General features: G+C 36.4%; 2 protein-coding genes across 5 annotated transcripts in view; one reads left to right on the top strand and one right to left on the bottom strand.

The window, feature by feature from the left end:
* Positions 1 to 2,609, top strand: part of PLPP1 (phospholipid phosphatase 1) — an 81,157-nt gene extending 78,548 nt beyond the window's left edge. For all 3 annotated transcript variants that reach the window (XM_034440881.3, XM_034440880.3, XM_034440882.3), the window contains exon 6: positions 137 to 2,609. In XM_034440881.3, the coding sequence (XP_034296772.2) occupies positions 137 to 268 (132 nt within the window). In that variant the 3' untranslated portion in view covers positions 269 to 2,609. The remainder of the gene's footprint in view (positions 1 to 136) is intronic.
* MTREX (Mtr4 exosome RNA helicase) overlaps positions 488 to 20,420 on the bottom strand; it is a 44,457-nt gene continuing 24,524 nt past the window's right edge. The window contains exons 18-27 of one of the 2 annotated variants that reach the window (XM_034440878.2): positions 19,186 to 19,254; positions 15,199 to 15,327; positions 13,317 to 13,427; positions 11,563 to 11,751; positions 9,543 to 9,706; positions 7,847 to 7,952; positions 6,304 to 6,360; positions 3,986 to 4,148; positions 1,052 to 1,156; positions 488 to 713 (exon numbers count right to left, since the gene is read on the bottom strand). In XM_034440878.2, the coding sequence (XP_034296769.1) occupies positions 661 to 713; positions 1,052 to 1,156; positions 3,986 to 4,148; positions 6,304 to 6,360; positions 7,847 to 7,952; positions 9,543 to 9,706; positions 11,563 to 11,751; positions 13,317 to 13,427; positions 15,199 to 15,327; positions 19,186 to 19,254 (1,146 nt within the window). In that variant the 3' untranslated portion in view covers positions 488 to 660. Of the gene's footprint in view, positions 714 to 983; positions 1,157 to 3,985; positions 4,149 to 6,303; positions 6,361 to 7,846; positions 7,953 to 9,542; positions 9,707 to 11,562; positions 11,752 to 13,316; positions 13,428 to 15,198; positions 15,328 to 19,185; positions 19,255 to 20,420 lie in introns of those variants that run through there. The other variant, XM_087885670.1, reaches the window with a different exon arrangement.

Here is a 20,420-nt window from a genome sequence, read left to right as displayed (position 1 = left end):
TTGAGCGTCAGCCACCACTTCTAGAGAAAGTCGTTCAGTTTGAGTGTACCAGTGGCTGATGTGCACAGAAGGACAGTAACAATAATGTAAGTGCTGTTCTATCTGCTGATGTGTAATACCAACTGTGTCCCTACAGGCTGTGTATGTCTCAGATTTCTTCAAGGACAGAGGCCGTACATTTAAACAGAAGGAGGAAGAAGATTCACATACAACTCTACATGAGACGCCTACCAATGGAAATCACTATGGCAGTAATCACCAGCCATGATATGTGCAAGAGCTATTATCCTGTGGAATCTCCTGCTATTTAAAAGGAAAATTTCACAAATATTTCTGGTCTATGTAAAAAACAAATAAATGCCTTTTGAAGGGACTGCTGCTGCTATACCTCTTAAGTGCTCACTTTACATGTATATAGTTAACAACAATGTATCTAAAAACCTCAAATTTCTATTGGTTCAAGCTTATGCTTTATAAACACAATATCCTGACTATTTTTTTTAATTAAAATAATGTATAATACTTATTACAAACAGCAATGGAATATGTTCAAAATAAGAATCTGTCTTGCTTGGGAAGAGGAAGCACTGGTCATTTTAGTGACTCTTTCTTGGAGTAACTGCTGCAGAATGAAGGCTGTTCAGACACCACACATTCTTCTTATAGATAAAGACTTGCAGCAAACACAATGTCTCTCTTGATTTTTGTAATTCCTGTTGAGAATAAAAAAGACAAGAATATATCCAATGTTAATGGCATAGTTGTAGCAGATACTACTTGCTCATCATGCTAATAAGATATAGTAAAATGAAACTAAAATCCAGTGCTGAATTTTCAAGATATTGTACAGCTATTTTGACTGTTGGAAAACATTAGAAGACTCCTAGGTAACCCCCCCCCCCAAAAAAAAAACTCCACAACAAGCAGATTATAACAGGCATGTTCAGTTCAAATTGAATACTTTGGTTTGTGGCCAAGCAATTTTAAACTGCTTGTAAATATATTCTACATTTTAAGATGCACGTATTTATATAATATTGTACATACAAACCTTCTGCAAATTTGTTTTCCAGTTCTGTATTTCCAATAGCCTTTGCTGCTTGGCACATCTGTCTAAGCAATTCTTCTAGCCTTCTCATACATCGAATTATGCTACCTGAGGAAATGTACATAGATAAGAAATCGGTAGATAGATATTCATGTTAAAGCAGTCATTTTCTACAAAGAAACAAGCTGTTTCTATGAAGTAGGACTGTTGCCTCTACTATGGGGTTTTTTGGTGGAGCTGTATGTAAAAACAAACTCAATTCAATTCAATTCTCTTCTTCCGAAGCAAAAAGAACATAACAAAAAGTTTAAAAATGGCTCTGAAATCCACAGATTATTTCTTTTATGTAGGACGGGCTCTGGCTACCCATCCCTGAAATTTATGTTTAACATGGGGGCTACTTTGTGGTCTTTGGGGTATTCTAAAACATCCCTCCCTCTCTCACTCTGTGCTTCAGGAAGGAAATACAAGACTTCATGTATTATATCTTAGCTTCAGCATATGCTAGAGATTTATTGTGAATGCAGGTTATTTAAAACAAAGAACCCAGAACCTACCTATCCTCCTTCCTGTATATTTTCATATTCTGCAAAGACACCTATGAATGGTGGTCTTGTTTCAAACATTCTGAGAAACATGTGAATGAATATTAGAGTTGGAAAAGTTGCCTAGGGAGTATAGACTAAGGCAGGGAATAGATATTTTGCTATTGATGACAATTTGAAGAAAGGAGGCCCATATAATGAACAATTTCATCGATTTGAAAGATTAAATTTGATTGCCTTATTGCAAATCTAGCAACTCTTTTAAAAAGTCATCTGGAGTCTGCTATCAAAAGGAAATAAAACTGAGCCACAAGAGCTTGGAACACTAACCTGCAATTTAAACAAACCTATTTTGAGAAAGAATATCTTTTTTATCAAAGGATATAAAAATGAAGGGATATAAAAAAATATATTAACATCTAAGGAACCTTCCTTGTGGTCATATCATAGAAAAAGTGTTACATCAAATTAGGCAACAAATAAATTCCATTTGCCAAGATACTCAGTGAGCATGTGCTCACTGAACCCGCCGCTTGTATTTTCCCACCTTCTCTCCAAATTGACAGTATGTCACTAAAACTTTACTTCAATGTACTTTGCTGTGACAGAGAAAAGTGCCTTTCAGTATTACTGCTCACTTTTGGAAGCATTTTTGTTTGCTTATCTGATATATGGAAATAAATATTTGCAATTTACATGGAGTTAACACACACAAAAAAGTTATGCTGCTATTGTCAGTGCCTTGTCTTATATTTTACGTAATTTTCTACCTTAGCAGTGGATATTGCTATTGTGGGCAGCTTAACTGAATTTATTCATCCCACCCTGCCCAGTGTTAAGCCACAAAAAAACTAGCTCATTGTGCAACTCTGGTCTCCCATTTAAAAATCAACCATTTGCTTACTGGAAAATCTTTTACTGCATGGGGAATGAAAGAGGACACTTTTATATCGCGTTTATAAATGCAAACTTGCCTGCCTGCTTCAGTCAATCAATAAAATGCATACCTAACAAAAGTAACTTCAGGCCTCTTTTATTTTACTTCCCTGGCATCCCTGATTCTTGTCTCTCAATAAATGGCATAGTAGTGGGCGGAAGATGGACATAATGAAAGGTTTACTTATATCTAATCTCATTTCTTCCTGATTTATAAAGGGTGTAGATGCTAACAATCTCATTATAAGAAACATTTTTTTCCTTGGAATAATGATTTAAACAGTTCACAAGATCTTTTGAATTTACAGAAACTTAGGGATCCTTTAGTATTTTAAAAAAATACTCTAATTCTCAAAAATTAAGATGTTATAACTACTCTTGTTTGTGAGTAAAGCAAAGATTCACTATATATATAAAAAAACCAACCTGTCAACCTGGGAAAAGTGGGCCTCGAACAAGCACATGTACAAGAAAGGAAGAAATTCTTTGGTGCAGTTACACCAAATTTCAATCCACAGTCAGAGAATTAATTTCTAAATCACATTTACCAAATACATAGAACTTGTCCGCCCCTGTGTTTTATCACCCTGCAAAGCCTCTTTGGATGTCACAGTTATTTTTGCAAAGAAACCCTTTGACATTTACTCTGGCTGCAACTGCTTTCAAAGCAACTGTTGCCACAGCAAACAATACGTTCAATATTTGCTAATGCCTGGGAAGGGAAAAGTAAAGAATATCTAGTTTTTATACCACCAAACAAGGTTTTAAAAGCTAAATGGCCAATACTGCAGTTTGTTTATTCATTCAATTTACATTCTGCTTTTTCAGGGACCATTTAATTAACAATTTTAAAAATGTTTTAAACCAAATATTACTACTGTCTATTTACCCTACAGTACATACACTTAAGTCCAGTGTAAAAATCTTCTAAAGTTGAATGAAGGATGCAGTACATGCAGCATCACATATTTCTCACAACTCTTTTGATTCAAAACCCTTAAGCAGAAATTTAAATGGAAGCTCTGAAAGTTTTACAACTCCAACCATTCTATTTGATTCCTCTATTATTGGCAATTCTCCCCTCTACCCCTACCAAAAACTATGGTTTGCTGGGTGTATTCAGGTACAAATGTCATAATACATAGTTTTTGTTTTAAAAAAAGAAAATACCTATGAAAATTTGTAATGGGATTGGGAAAAGAAAAACTAATTTGGTGTTTTTCAATGTTTGTGAAAGCCAATTTCTCCCTCTTAAAGGAACTGGGAAAAAAAGGCAAGAATAATTTATCATTTATTAGGACACAATGCCATGTTCTTTTATCCTTTGTTGGACATTCTTCCTTTCTTATGAATAATTACCAATGTGAAAAAGACACAGTACAACCACAATTACTTACAACCTAAGATATTTGATTCTTTTAATTTTTAACTCCAGCAACAAAATAAACACACATACCTTCAAAGACATCTGTCATTTTACAGATATGAGCAAATGTAGCTCCATTGGCCCATGTGTATACCACATCCATCAGGTTTGGTCTGAACAAACTGAGATAGTTTTCCTCATCAACTTCCAATTTAGCTTCTGCTGAAACTTTGGCAATTCTTTTTGCACATTCCTGAAAAAGGAAAAGCCATTTTATTTAAAGCAACAAATCAACCCCCAAAATAATTGTCCTTAAGCACACATATCAGTCATTGTTTAGTTTCTATTCTTGAAGAAGAGATAAAATTTATGTCTTACCAATTTCTTGTATGTTCTAAATAAAGTAATTATTTGAATATAATTACTTTGTTTAAAAATGGCTTCTGCTTCCTAGTAGAAAATCTGTACGTTGGCACACGCTAAAGAAGAGCTCATATTAATAGGATAAAATTGGGATTTCCAAATGATACTCCTTGAATCATCAATCAGACTGTAGATACTTGTTCCTGCCATTACTCCACATTTTTAAAGTAAAATGCCAATTTCTAGCGTTATCTTTAACTTAAAAAATATTTCTGGATCTCAGACACTCTTATAAAATGAAAATGAATTCAAGGAACACATTGAGAGGCATAACATAAGGTATCCTTGCCAATGAATGTAACCAGATATATCCCACCCAATCCATGACAGCCATATTATGACAGCTCTCAACATTTCCAATGTAGAGCACTCCTGAGGAAAACTCTTCCAACCCATGTTATCCAATCATATTCAACAAAACAATATTAAATCATTGTGGTAGATTTACAATTACCATATTTTCCGGCGTATAAGACGACTTTTTAACACATGAAAATCTTCTCAAAAGTCGGGGGTTGTCTTATACGCCGGGTGTCGTTCTCCTGTAACTAGGCAGACCAGCCCGAAAGGCTCTGACGAGCCTTAAATGGCTCTGGCGATCCCAGCTCTGGCGATCCCAGCTGAGTTCCCTGCAACTCAGCTGGGATCGCCAGAAACCACGTAAAAGGAAAAAAGTTTTTTACCTTTTACTCTGAGGATCCCAGCTCTGACGATCCCAGCTGAGTTGCAGGGAACTCAGCTGGGATCGCAAGAAACCACGTAAAAGGAAAAAAGTTTTTTACCTTTTACTCTGAGGATCCCAGCTCTGACGATCCCAGCTGAGTTCCCTGCAACTCAGCTGGGATGGCCAGAGCCATGTAAAAGGGAAAAAGTTTTCCCCCTCCAGCTTGCTTACCTCAGCTGCTACTCGCAACGCTTGCCTTGCTTTGCTTGCCTGAATCTATTCAGGCAAGCAAGCAACTCCCTGCCTGCAATCAAGCAAGGAGTTAGTTGTGGACTTCAACTCCCAGAATTCCTCAGCCAGCAAAGCGCTGAGGAATTCTGGGAGTTGAAGTCTACAAGTCTTAAAGTTGCCAAGGTTGGAGACCCCTGTTCTATTGGGTAAGTTTTTTTCCCCTTTGGGATCTTTAAAAAAAATAGTTAATTGGGGTTTTTTTAGTTGTTCTTTTTTAGACCTAGCCATTTAAAGTTTAGGAAGTTTTAAATTTAGCTTTCATATAAAAATAAAAATAAAATAAAATAAAACAATATTTGTGCAGCTTTCTGAGATTTAGTGTGTTTCTGTAGTGTTTCACTCCAACAACACAAACACACAAAATCTCACAAAGCTGTATGTGGAATTTTATGTGTGTAAAGTGTGAAAGTTGGTTTTTTGGACTTTTTGTGGCTGTGTGAGGTTCCTGCTTGTTGCAGGGGCCATTTTGGGTCTAGCACAGCTGCTTTTACATTGTGGGTGAGCCAGTTGTGTTGTGTTGTGTGTGTTTAGAGTGTGAAAGTTTTTTTGGGGGGCTTTTTGTGGCTGTGTGAGGTTCCTGCTTGTTACAGGGGCCATTTTGGGTCTAGCACAGCTGCTTTTACATTGTAGGTGAGCCAGTTGATGTTTTTTAATTTTTATTTGGTGTGCATTGGAAGAGGGGCAGTCTTATATGGCGAGTATAGCCCAAACCCTATATTTTAACAGGAAAAGTTGGGGGTCGTCTTATACGCCCAGTCGTCTTATACGCCGGAAAATACGGTAAGTGAAATCAAAAGTTCATACTTTAAGACAGAGATTGGACTTCAAAAGTTTTTATTATTATTGAAGCCGTAAAGCAGACAAATTATATAGGCTTCTAAAGTAAACAGATGCATTTTTCTCATTAGAAAAATACATGTGCCAATTTATATTTAAGCTTTCAATCTGAATTATGTAGTACATTTTATTCTAAACAAAAGTTACCTGTGTTAGATCAACTTACACATAGAATGAACTGAAAAACATTTACCTGCATTTGTCGGAGAGGACCTGCTAACTGTTCAGTTAGTTTGGGCATTTCACTAGACTGGAAAAAAAAAAAAAGAAACACATCAACAACTCCTCTATATTCTACATATTTAAAATTCATGTAACCCCCATACAAAATCTTAGTGGAATCAAAAACACTTCACAGACTGTGGTCATCACTCTTTTAACATCTTTATAAAGCTTCTTTGCCAATACTGAACACAGAATATTGTATGAGCCTCCTGGATTTTTTCCCCCAGTAAAATATTATTCCCAGTGTTTTACTACATCTCATTTTGGAACAAAAGGAAAGGCTGACATTGCTATTACAACTGTGTTATAAACTTTATCTGACATACGGTCTTTAATCGAAATTAATTTCATTCTCTTGACTTTTCTTGCAGAATTCTTTCCACATATATTAAGTGGTCAGATCTACAAATTTCCTCTCTTCCTATGGAGGAGGAATGGCCAGGGTTGTTTGGAGAACTGAAGAGACTCTCGCCAGCCTCCCCCACTCCCCCCCGTCATTTCCTTTTCTTTCACTCCCTACCACCGTATTTACTTAAGAAATCTCTTCAGGAATTTACTCCATGCATCTGATGAAGTGAGCCATGAAAGTGCCTGTGATCATTTCTTTGGCAAATGCAAGTTCAATTGCAGATTCTGGGTGGCTCATAAAAAAAATACATCATAAAAATAACATGAAACCAAATAATAATAATACACAATAAATTCACATAAGCAAAATAAAAAACACAATCATCATGACATTACTGTCATGGGTTATCTACAGGATGACAAATAACATTTCAGTTGCATCTGCAAGATTGGAGTAGGACTGCAGCTTATTTAGATATAACCTTTTCTTTCAAAGTCTTCAGTAGCTGAACCCATTTCCTATCTTTTTAGTAACCTACTCTATAAAGAACGATGGAGATCAACTGGAAGTTGCCTAGAACATCTGAATCAAGGGAGGTTTCCTTCATCAGGTGTACAGCTGCCTCCTTCAAAATGGCTGGTGCTACCTGCCTCTTAAAACCACATTAATCATTCAGTATATTATTTCTTTCTCTGGCAGCTTCAACAATGGCACATGGCTAAGTTTATACTCTAAAATCCATTTCTTTGAACTCCACAGGTTCAAAAGAATCCCACATAACATCCTTAGACACTACTGCCATCGTATGTGTTCACCTTTAAGTGAATTCTCAATGAATTCTGTAAACATCTCTGTGCAGTCTTGAAGCAATTCTTCCTATCTATCACTCCCCAAAGGGGACAAGCTTAACCAACTGCAGGAATAATAAGGGCAGAGAAGGAAGCCCACATACCGCCCTATTGCTACTTTGTGTGGAAACTCAAGCTCATTTCCTCCTCATTTTCTCTATCAATACTCTAAGCATATTTTCATGTCCCAAAATTCCTCTGTTTATTAAGATATAATAAACGATTGGTCTTAGAAGTGTCACAAACCCCTTCATTTTTTATTTGTTTTGTTGTAATACATTAGCATGGATACTTCTGTGGAAAAAATAACTTACATTTTCTTGAAATACAAAGCAGCTTAATAAAGCAGTCGCTTGTTCTGCAGTTAAATCATTGAAAAGCCCGTTGAACATCATTTCTGTCAGCAAAAGCTCATCTGCACTAGAAGAGATTCAATTAATGGCAGCATTAGTAATTTATATGTTTAAAATCAATATTTAAAAAGTCACTCTGCCCTCCTTCTCCCAAAACAGATAGAGCAAAAGGACATTTAAGAGTTCAGATGTCATAGACATGAGAGCTCTAAGAAATTTATCCAGGAGAAAAGGGTTAATGATACAATGTTTTTTAAACGAAGAGTGAACTTGTTTTGTTGGCGATTTAGTTAAAATATCCATATGTGTTTTGACTAAACACAATAAACAATCTTGGCTTAGATAAGGGAGATAAGAGCTAATCTTAGTGTACTAATAGCTGAGTAAGCTTTGGGGAAACTGCTGACTCTAAACACTTACTACTGCTGAAGCATTACATATTCACCCAGCAATAGCTTTTTCCAGGGATTGCTTCTACTAGTGGAAAGAGGTGAGGCAATTTTCAGCAATTCAACAAGTTATTGTAAACTGCCCAGAGTCACTTGGGTATAGAAATTTAATAAATTCACACTTCCTCCTTGGAATAATTGAAATCATCCTTGCCCTGTTTTACCCCAATCTTATATTAACTTGTATTCAGTAATGCCCAGAATATCCCACAACTCAAAATATTTTATATTAGGGAATTATTTGTATTTATAATATTTGCTGCATAAATTAAGATGGGAATTTAACAGTGGAACCTCCATGACTTGGTCATTTGGGATAGGGGTAAAAAAATAAGTTTAAAATGAGCTTAGGAATTCTGATGCGCAGCATACCCAGAAGAACCTGTGACTGACTGCCTTTGAACAAGAGCTCTGCTCTTTCATATCGGAAAACATTTTTGAAAATTGTTTCAAATGCAGCTTGCCAATTGGCAGAGGACAGAGGATATGTAGCAGTGGTGAAATGTAAATTTTGTTATTACTGGTTCTGTGGGCGTGGCTTGGTGTGGGGGGGTTAATATGACTGAGTGGGCATGGCCAACTTTTTTTTTAACTTTTAAAACCATTTTTCTACAACCTCTTCGGCTGAAGAGGTTGTAAAAAATGCTTTTAAAGCCTCTGACGATCCCAGCTGACTTGCCTGATCGGCAGAAGCTTTTTCTTTTTTTTTAAAAGCCTCTGACGATCCTAGCTGACTTGCCTGATCGGCAGAGGCTTTTTTTCCTTTTAAAAACATTTTTTCTATAACCTCTTCGGCTGAAGAGGTTATAGAAAAAATGCTTTTAAAAATAAAAAAAAAAGCCTCTGATGATTGCGCAGCTCAGCTGGGCAATGGGGGGGAGGGGACAGGGTTTTTTGCAACCGGTTCTCCGAACCACCCGCCTCCATTGCTACCGGATCAGGCGATCCGGTCCGAACCAGGAGCATTTCACCCCTGATATGTAGTCAAGTTGAGTAATACAAGTTAAAGCCCTATTGTACTCACAGAACTCACTGTGCAGTCCTTTTGAACTCCACTATTATTTAACAAATCAAATATATCTGTATGAATAGGAGGTTCCTCTAAACAGTTGACTAACATAAAAAAACCAGCACAAGGGCAAAACAGAGAAATACTTTCAGAACAACACAACTGTCCATTTGTTGATATTTTTACCTCATCATCTTACCTGCTGATTTCACAAGCAACTCGTCCTTTCATCTCTATGACATCCGAAGAGGTTGCGAAGCCCAATCTTCTAAGAACACGTTTACGACATTTGAGCTCATCCATTTGCAAAACAGTCCTTGCTTTTTTCAATTCCCGTTTAGCTGCTTTTATGTCTACAGCAATCTAAATTCACAGACATTTTACCAGAAATAAGAAACTAAGACAATTTTATAATGCCGTTTTGGTCTCCACAATCATCACAGGCCATATTAACACTTGCAAACCCAGGGTAATCCCTTTTTATAAATGAGAAAGCAGAAGTCAAATGTTTCGTTGAATCATATGGCCAAAATGGATTTGAATAAACGTATCTGACTGACAGACTTTGTCATTGCTTGGAAGATTTATTGTCAGAAAATAAACCAGTCTGTTACAGACAGTCAGGAGATATCATACCAAAATGGCTCGAGATACACACTTGCCAACTCACAAAACAGATATCAAAAGTAGCATTTCATTTTTACTCCATCAGTTATGTATCTGTCTGTGAGGCAAAATCCTAACTAAGAGGCCAGAAATTTCCAATATTTTTTTTTCTCCCTCAGGAAAATTGGCTGTGGATGATCACAACTATAGAGAGCACCTAAGTTGATGAACATTACAAGATGCAGGAGAGTGACAGTTTATAGGTATTAGGAAAGGAAGGTAGCTTTTCCAATAAAAATCTCAAATCACTTTCTAATTGGCTACTATATTTATTTAAAAAATGTACTGAAATTTTAATTATCAAAATACTTTTCAGTAGGAAATACCCTTATGAGCTTTTTTGGGTGGAGGCGGAAGCTATCTCTGATCAGGTCAGAATATTTCCCTATAGAATAGAATAGAATAGAATAACAGAGTTGGAAGGGACCTTGGAGGTCTTCTAGTCCAACCCACTGCCCAGGCAGGAAACCCTACACCTCTTCAGACAAATGGTTATCCAACATCTTCTTAAAAACTTCCAGTGCTGGAACATTCACAACTTCTGGAGGCAAGTTGTTCCACTGATTAATTGTTCTAACTGTCAGGAAATTTCTCCTTAGTTCTAAGTTGCTTTTCTCCTTATTAATTTCTACCCATTGCTTCTTATTCTACCCTCAGGTGCTTTGGAAAATAGTTTGGCTCCCTCTTCTTTATGGCAACCCTTGAGATATTGGAACACTGCTATCAGGTCTCCCCTAGTCCTTCTTTTCATTAAACTAGACATACCCAGTTCCTCCAACCGTTCTTCATATGTTTTAGCCTCCAGTCCCCTAATCATCTTTGTTGCTCTTCTCTGCACTCTTTATAGAGTTTCCAGATCTTTTTTACATCGTGGCGACCAAAACTAAATGCAATATTCCAAGTGCGGCCTTACCAAGGCATTATAAAGTGGTACTAACACTTTACGTGATCTTGATTCTATCCCTCTGTTTATGCAGCCCAGAACTGTGTTGGCTTTTTTGGCAGCTGCTGCACATTGCTGGCTCATATCTAAATGGTTGTCCACTAGGACTCCAAGATCCCTCTCATAGTTACTACTATTGAGCAAGGTACCACATAAACTGTACCTGTGCATTTTGTTTTTTTCCCCTAAATGTAGAACCTTACTTTTTTCACTGTGGAATTTCATTTTGTTAGATAGTGCCCAATGTTCAAGTCTGTCCATTTTTGTGGTTTTGTGCCTTCAAGTCACTGAGTCCTTGCATTTTTCCTTGGTAAGTGTTTTGAGAAAGTTTGCCACTGCCTAATTCCTAGGGCAGAGAGAAAGTGACTGGCCCAAGATCACCCAGCTGGCTTCGGACCCAAGGCAGGCCTAGAACTCATGGTCTCCTGGTTTCTGGACTGGTGTCTTAACAACTACAAAAACTGGCTCCTTGTGTGTCTCAGAATTCTTTTTTTAGGATTTTATTACTGGTTTGAAGAGATCAGAAATATAACCTGGATCTTCTACATTAAAGAAGGCAAACTTTATTTAATGACCTACAATCCCTCCCTGCCTAAAGTTTGTTCCTTACCTGTGTTTTCCTTTCACAAAGTTTGTATACAGTTTCCAAATTAGAATCATTGTGAAGCGGGTGAGAATACATCCTATGTTCAAATGCTTCTATTTTTTGGATTACTTTTTTCAGACCTGGCTCTTTAATGCCCATGTCATCAATAGGATCCAGCAAAGGAACTCCATCAGGAAACCGCCTCTGCACTTCCTTTAAGAAAAATTAAAAAAAAAACACCCTTAAAACATTTCTTCAATGCAGTATTTATGTAGCTGATACTTCAGATATTTGAGAACAGATAACATAGTGGCAAAGAGATTAAACTGAAAAAGAAATCTTCAGTCCAAGTAATTATTTGATTTTTAAACTACTTCAATCATCAGGCTCCTCTTGGGAGTTTTTCAAAAAGTTAAACGATTTTAACTTTTTAAAGTTAAAGTTTTAAAGTTAAAAAGTTAACAATTCAAAAATTGTTACATCCGTAACAATTCAAAGATAAAACAAACGCAAGAAGTATCTAAAATTGTTTAGAAGTGGAGAAGATAAACATTTCTTTGGCAACTACCCTTTGCAATCAAAAAGGCTCTCCAGAAAAATTGCATTTTAACTTGCTTCTGAAAACCAAAAGGATGACAGCAAACCTGATCTTTGCTAGGAAATTATTCCACCAAAAGGAGGCTATTATGGACACTCTTCTTATTATATCTTCACCTTCTCTAATCTCCTGGTAGTGGGAGAATCCTAATGAAGTTTCCCCAAATTGCTTCTCTAGGAAGGAAGGATTCCAGTTGACGGAGGTGGCTGTGCAGATATTTTGGTACCATATAGAGCCTTACAGGTTAAAATCACACTTTAAATTTAACTCAGATATTACTGCTGTCAATGTGCTCAGAGCCCTATAAGGCGTGGATGGCATTTAGCACTAAGGATATGAACTGCTGCACTTTGCACCATCTACAACTTTTGAATGTTCTTTAAAGGCAGCCCCAGACAGAGCACACTGCAGTAGTCCAATCAGGCAGTGAGAACAGCATTTGCTTTTTGGATGAGGCACTTTGCAAGCATTTACTAAATTGTCTTCTAATTCTGTTCCCTCCCCCCCAAATTAATCTGTCTCATCTGTAACAAGAGATTATGATGATGCTCTTTCAGAATAGAATAGAATAGAATAGAATAGAATAGAATAGAATAGAATAGAATAGAATAGAATTAGAATTAGAATTAGAAGAGAACAGAACAGAACAGAACAGAACAGAACAGAATTCTTTATTGGCCAAGTGTGATTGGACACACAAGGAATTTGTCTTTGGTGCATATGCTCTGTGTACATAAGGAGAATAAAATACATTTGTCAAGAATCATAAGGTACAACACTTAATGATAGTCATAGGGTACAAATAAGCAAATAAGAAACGGTCAATATAAATCGTAAGGATACAAGCAACAAAGTTACAGTCATGCAGTCATAAGTGGGAGGAGATGGGTAATAGGAACGATGAGATGATTGATAGTAATGCAGACTTAATGAATAGTTTGACAGTGTTGAGGCAATTATTTGTTTAGCAGGGTGATGGCGTTTGGGGAAAAAATCCATCCATTCTGCAGTTCTTTTCATTACCAACTGATTAAAGATATTGGAGCTTGGAGCATTGAAATCCGCTCAATTGTTAATTTTTATTATTCCCTTGTTCCTCAAAAGCAGAACTGCAAATATATATATGCAACAGAATACACACATAAACACACACACACACTTACACACACACTTACTTTACCTGTATTGATTTCAATACACTCTGTCTATTATCAAGAGGCCTCAGGTCTTTGGGTATATAGAGTCGAACACTGCTGATGGATGACAGAAGGTGCACCAGGACAGGAACAACCTACTCAAACAGACAAGTGATCAGTAAACTAAAAGTGTACTTGATTAATCTTCAAATTATTAAAGAGATTTTATTTTATATTTTGAGGACAGTACTATACTTTCATTTTGTTATCTGTAATACACTGGAAAATATGGATTATTTCTGTAATAAACCAGTTCAAAATTTTGCTTTATTTAAATTTGCTTTATGTTGCTGTATTTAAAATTGCTCTCTTCAAAATGCTTAACTTATTGAGATTAAAAAAATAAATTCACAAATTGGAGTCATCTCAAAATTTCTAATCAGTTTTTTTTAAAAAAAAAATCTTTCTGTCATCCTTCAAAACTAAATAAGGAAAATTCAGGAACAAGGGACCCATGCATTTTGTCTGTGTGTGTGTTTGTATGCACGCAAACACTTTGTGTATATCTACCCCCACACAAATTGAATTGCATTAATCCCTAGTTTATTAGAATTTGATGCACATCTATACTGTATAATTGTTTAAATCTAAATTTAGTTCTAAATCTAAATTAAGTAATCTAAATTGTTACTATCGCCACATCTGGTGATGCCAGATTTACAATTTAGACAAGGGATGTCAAACATGCGGCCTGTAGGCCAGATGCGTCACACGCTGGCCATACCTACCCCCTGTTTAACAAAGGGGGAAAAAAGTTGTGATACGTCATGTAACAACAATGTGACGCCGCAAGTTTGACACCCCTGATTTAGACAGTTTACAAATGTTACAAATTTATAAATGAGCAGGTTATCAAACACCCTTATAGCTATTTTACTAGCTCTAGAATCAGAGGCAGCATACCTTAAATGTCAGCTGCAGGATTCTAAAACTGTTGTTATTAAATTTAACTTATTAAATTTCAATTTTATATGGAATAAAGGGAAGGGAAAAAGCATTTAATATTTTATAGCTACATTTTAAAAAATGAACATGCTTTTTTGCCAAGGCAGCAATTTAGCAGACTTTCATATTGTCTGAAAATAAGGTAACAGAATGTTGAATGGCAAATCTGAGATTTAACAGTGAAACCCAACATAAATTTAAATAAGTTTGCAGTGAAGGAAGTAACTTTAGGGAAGCTATAGCCGATAGCTTCTACACCAGTTCTTACTCTATGGATGGCCTTCTTTCCCAAGGGAGTTTAAAGCTAGGAAAACACAACTATAGGTATAGACTAATATCCAACTACCTAACAAGTATTAAATATTCGTTGCTTGGTCCTGAGGTAAAATTGGAATAATATAGTTATAAATAGGCATATTTATATTATGCTATTATTTCCACTAATAAGAAAACCACTCTACATTAGAAAATCAACAGCTGTTCAAATCTATCAGATCCCAGATTTGTCTTTAACACAAGGTTTAAAATTTAATTTTAACTTAGCGTATACACCTATGAAAATAATTTTCATCTACTCTACACAATGTAAAAGTGCATCTCTTATTCTAATTTTGGAATTAAACCTTAATTTTCTACCATTTCTTTGGAAGAAGCTCTCATTATCTATATTAAGGGCAAGAAGGAAGAATCATTTATTGAAAAAAACAAATTAAGCAAATCGTTTCTGAGAGCTCTCTCTCTCCCCTGCCCCCTTTCTCTCTCTCAGCTAAAACTGATGTCATCCAGCAAGAAGGGACCCTGTGTCCTTTGTTTTTGGCAACAATTTGTACACAGAGAGAAAATATGTGTTATAACTAAGTTTGCAGACTATGCCTTTGACATACAAACTCTATTTTCAGTAGCAAGAATAAGACCCATCACCTGCATCTCCCCTTTTTCGTCAGGTTTTGCCGGCTTTGCAGCTTCAGTTGCAGAATTTTTCAGGCTATCTTTACTACAGTGTAGGAGGACTTCAGCAATATAGAGGGGATCCAGTTCACCAGAATTAAGCTGTCGGATTAGTAAAAGATCAAAAAAAGCATGGAGTCAGGACAGTAAAAAAGTAACATATCCTACATCAAGGATGTCAAACTCGCAGCGTCGCGTTGCCATCATGTGATGTATTACAATGTTTTTCCCTTTGCGGAGCTGGGGTGGGCGTGGCCTGTGGGTGACACATTCCAGCCCGCATGCTGCCAGTTTGACACCCCTGTCCTACATGAACAATATAAACATATTGCATTTCCCTTTAAAATGAAACGGTTTGTGCACAATTACAAAAGTTTATGAAAAATTTCATTGGTTTTCAACAATGGGCAGGAGCTTGATTTTTAATTCATATATACTGTATTTTTTGGCGTATAAAACGCACCTTTTCCCCCCTAAAAGAGACTGAAAATTTGGGTGCATCTTATACTCCGAATGTAGCTTTTTCGAAGCTTTTTTTCAGCCCTAACGAGGCGCTAATGGGGCACTAGCGAGTGAAGCAATCTCCATGCTTTGTTCTTTAGAAGCTTTTTTTTCAGCCCTAACTAGGCGCTAGCCGAGTGAAGCGATCTCCCCCCCCCTTTCTTTGCCTGCTTTTCTCATTGCTGCTTCCTCTTAGCTGTGCCTTAGAAACTGTTTTTTATCCCCAAGCAGGAGATAAAAAACCAGCAAACTAATGTGCTGAAGCTGACAGGACTAAGGATGCTAGCCATATGAATACCTGGTAGGCAGATTTTTTCCCCTATTTCCTCCCCCAAAACTAACCTGCATCTTGTACTCCGGTGTGTCTTATACTCCGAAAAATACGGTGTGTGTGTGTGTGTGTGTGTATGTATATATATATATATACATATATATACATATACTTACATATACATATACATATACATATACATATACATATATATATATATATATATATATATATATATATATATATATATATATATATATATATATGTATGTATGTATGTATGTGGCTTTGCACTCTAAAATCTAAGAGTAAGAATTCTTGGCTTCTTAAAAATCTTTTCCATAATTCATAGTTGTTCAGACTATACATGTGATCTTTCTCCTTCCATCATTCTTCTGGTAAAAGGGAGAACTCTATCCAAAGTGGGAAGCAAACTAAGACTTACTCTTAAGTTATATCCAGAATTTGATGAAAGACGTGCTATTTCCAATTAATAATAATGTCAGTATTAAATTTGAAATTGGAACAATTGCCATATAGTTTGTTAGACTTCTAAGAATTAGCAAGAGTCAGCAGCAAAACAAAGCGTTAATTTTAAAGAACGTCGTGCCCTAGAACACATTCCTAGCCTAGGAATTGTTTCCATATTACAACTGAACTATGCTTACATATTTTTCTCTTTGTTATTCCAAGTTTCCACATTTCTATAACTGAATTTTGTCCTAAAATAACTTCTTGTTGCTACTGTTAGCTGCAAGTCAGAAATAAATTTCTGTATCTCTAAGCATCAGGTACCTGATTAGTCAAGATGGGAAACAGAATGCTCAACTAGGTAAGATTTTGGGCTGATCCAGGAGAGATCTTATGTTCTTATGTCTTCATAAATAATTAGGGAATCTGTCATAAAATAGTATTTTTCTTATTGACATCTACTATATCATTAACACACAATTCTTGCCAGTTGGATAAAAGAGGACTAAAGATACTAAGAGCCTTAACTGAACAAAGTGCTTTTAAGATAAAATTCTTCAATTTGTAGGAAACCACTAATTCTTTGTGATAGTATATATTTTGATAATAGCCAAATTAGATGATAGGACTGAAATGTATCTCCAAATTGCAAGTTTTATGACAATCATGGCCTGCTAAGATTAAAAGATTTGAATAAGAGGGCAGAGTACTTTAAAAAAGACTTTTGGAAGACACTGTACAGATTTCATATTTTATCGTAGGTTTCTATGAAACGTCCAGATACAACCAGAAACATATGTTTTATTTTACTATTATATTACCAAATAATCAAAGTATTTATTCATAAAAATAGCTATGAATGAGACCATCCTATTCCATTCAAGATACATATAGCAGCTGTTTTAATTTTGATTTCAAAACCTGTGTTTACTCATGTCATCTTGAACTGCATTCAAAATGCAATCCATATGTGCAAAAGCAGCTACACGCCAACTATTTTTAATTGCTGTTTACCCTAAACTTGGAGCAAACTAACATATCCATCAAATACTCTATAGAAACACGAAGAAGCCAGTATTGGATCACACCAGTGATGTCTGCTGCATTCTCAATGGGTAGCAAAGTATGGTACGTCATTTAAAATACCCCCAAAGGAGTCTATCACTTTCCATTGCAATAATAGGTGCTGTGCATAGGCTAAAAGCAAACGATTCAATGCAAAACAGCTATTTTTATTTCATTACAGCATAGAAACATGGATTTCCCACCACTACCACTAGACCTTGCACCTTTGTTAATTCTTTCCCAAACACTCTGAATTTCAATCTTCCCAAAAGAGGGGGAGGGGAGGAAGAGAAAGGATTTGTAGTACTTTTAATAGTTCTTTCCACAGTCAGAGCTCCTCTTCATAAGTACCATCCAAAACAGCTAATGTGAATAGAGTTGTAACCTGATGTAATCAACTAACTGAACTGTAACTGTTAGAACTTTGTGTTAAGGTTATAAATACTCCATTAATAAAATAAGATGCAGTTAGGAATCTGTATCATGTTCTACATTCTATGTTCCTTGCATAGGACAGCCAATTCAGGCAGTCTGTCTCCAGCCCAAAGCACGTCTCCCATTCAGATACAGTACATGTATGTTTAGTTTGAGCATGGACCCGGGACATACGTATTATAGTGACTGAGACAGGAGAGAAAAACAAATTTGGTGGCGGAAAAGAAAAGGCAAGGGGAAACAAGATGCTGGGGTGGGTGGGAAGGTATAAGCAAGTTAGAAGATGATGTGCTTGAATTCAAGTGAGACAGGAAAAGTAAGAAAATGCTGAGAAGATGAAGTACAGGTGGGAATGGCCCATCTGGGTTATGCTATGCTTGAATAGCAAGTACATCAAGAAAGGAAAGGAAGACAGAGGAACGATCAATGAGTGGCCTGGTGCAATGACTATGTGAAGAAGTAGAAAGAGGTGAAGCCCCAGAGTCCTCCTTGCCCTACCTGCCCCTCACAATTTGTCTGGAATTTGTTTCAATCAAACCTCAGGATCACTAGGAGACTATTGCTTTCAGTTTGGTCATATGGTGACCTTCCCAGAACAGGTTCAACCTACCCTCAGAATCATACTATGTTTGTTCCCTTGTGTGCATACTTTTAGAGCAGGGCTGTCAAACTCACGGCCCAGGGGCCAGATGTGTCACACACTGGCCACGCCCATGCCCGTTTAGCGAAGGGGGAGGGAAGTCGCAATATGTTACGTGACGATGCCGTGACGACAACTCTACTCTAGAAACATGTAAATGAGGGGCTGCCTTATCTTCACTTTCACATTACAAATTGTGTGTCTAAATAAATCTGTTAATACAGTTAATATGATGTCCCTCAGGTAATTGGCTGAATATAACATAATCAATTTTTATTTCAGTTTTACTTCAACTGATAATCAGAAACACCAAGAGCCAGGATCATTTGAAGAAAAAAACATAGCTGCAATGCACACAGGAGTTTGTTCTAATCAATTCAGTGGTACTTGCTTGCTGGTGAACATGCAGGATTGGGCTTTCAACTGAATATGGCTTCTGCAAGAAATTAGCCTTTTCTGTACACTTCCTCATAAAAATGAGCATCTCCTTATGAACTAATGTCTGGTTTTACATTTTTTCCTATTTTGTGGTCGGGGATATATTTATTCAAGTTTGAGGAAAATCATTTTATCTTACCTTCACATTGGATTTCTTGGAAAAATTAACCACCACTCCCCATCCAAAGTCATCATCTTCATTTTTCACCTGAAAACATTCAGATATTAAACTTGTATATTATTTTGTATAAGGGAATGCTTTTTATAAAGCAATTAGATAAAATAATGCTCACAAAAAAAAAAAAGAGTCGGAAAAGATATCAGGCATATTTTGTGTTGTGAAAGTAAAATATGAAATCAAAAATATAATGAAAAGAGCAAGAATAACAACATAAATTTTAAAACAATTTAAAGACTTAAATTTAAGAGCTGTTTCTTTATGCACTTCTAATAGTATGGAGGGGACAGGAGTGAAGTCAGAGTACTTCCATCTAACTCCATTCCAGCGGATTGCACTGGAACACTGGATGAGCTGTCTGCCTTTCCACTGGGTCTTGAAGGAAAAAGAAGAGCTGCTGAATACTTTTTTGCTAAATGCTCCTATAAGCTGATTTCTAAATCAGTGTTTCTCAACCTTAGCATCTCTAAACTGTGCAGACTTCAAATCCCACAATTCTGACAATTCTATGTTGGCTGGGGAATTCTGGGAATTGAAGTTCACACAACATAAAGCTGCCAAAATTAAGAAACACTGCTCTAAAGGATTACCATGGACTGCATGCTAGAAGTATTCCAAGGGAGGGTGGCAGTAGTGCTGAATGAGAGATGACATATGGGCACAGTGGTCTCAGTGAGATGAAATGCTTGGTGGATAGGCTTGGTGTATGTTTCAACTGAAGTTTGGTGTGTATGTATGGAGAGTGTGAGATGTTCCTCTATTAGAGAATGCAGGGACCCAATTTGTTTGATCTTAGGTATGATGAGAACATGAGACGAGAAGCCACTTTAAAGCCAGAGGACCTAGAAGACTTTGGGTCATTGTCCTTCTGAAGCACAAGTGTACTTCTCAGTATCTTCTCAGCTGATGCTCTGGATTACAACCCCCACCCCCCGTAAATTTCCAGTCATAATTTACAAACAATATTAGAAAGTACTGGTTTTTATTATCAGAAGATGACTAGCTAAACTGAAATATATCAAAGTACCGATTAGAAAACTGAAAACAAATAAAACAAGTACCGTATATACATTCTTCTGAACAGCCTAGTAAAGTATACAAAGCACTAAAATAATAGTATTAAATCAGGAAAATAAGCCCTCACAAATACAAATATTAGAAGTTATTCAATTACTGATCCTTAATAGAAATGTGCC

This window comes from Pantherophis guttatus, chromosome 2 (assembly GCF_059756535.1).
Source record: "Pantherophis guttatus breed Tessera chromosome 2, ASM5975653v1, whole genome shotgun sequence".
NCBI lineage: Eukaryota > Metazoa > Chordata > Lepidosauria > Squamata > Colubridae > Pantherophis > Pantherophis guttatus.
Note: the sequence above shows the minus strand (reverse complement) of the source record. Positions and strands in the feature narration are given on the sequence as shown.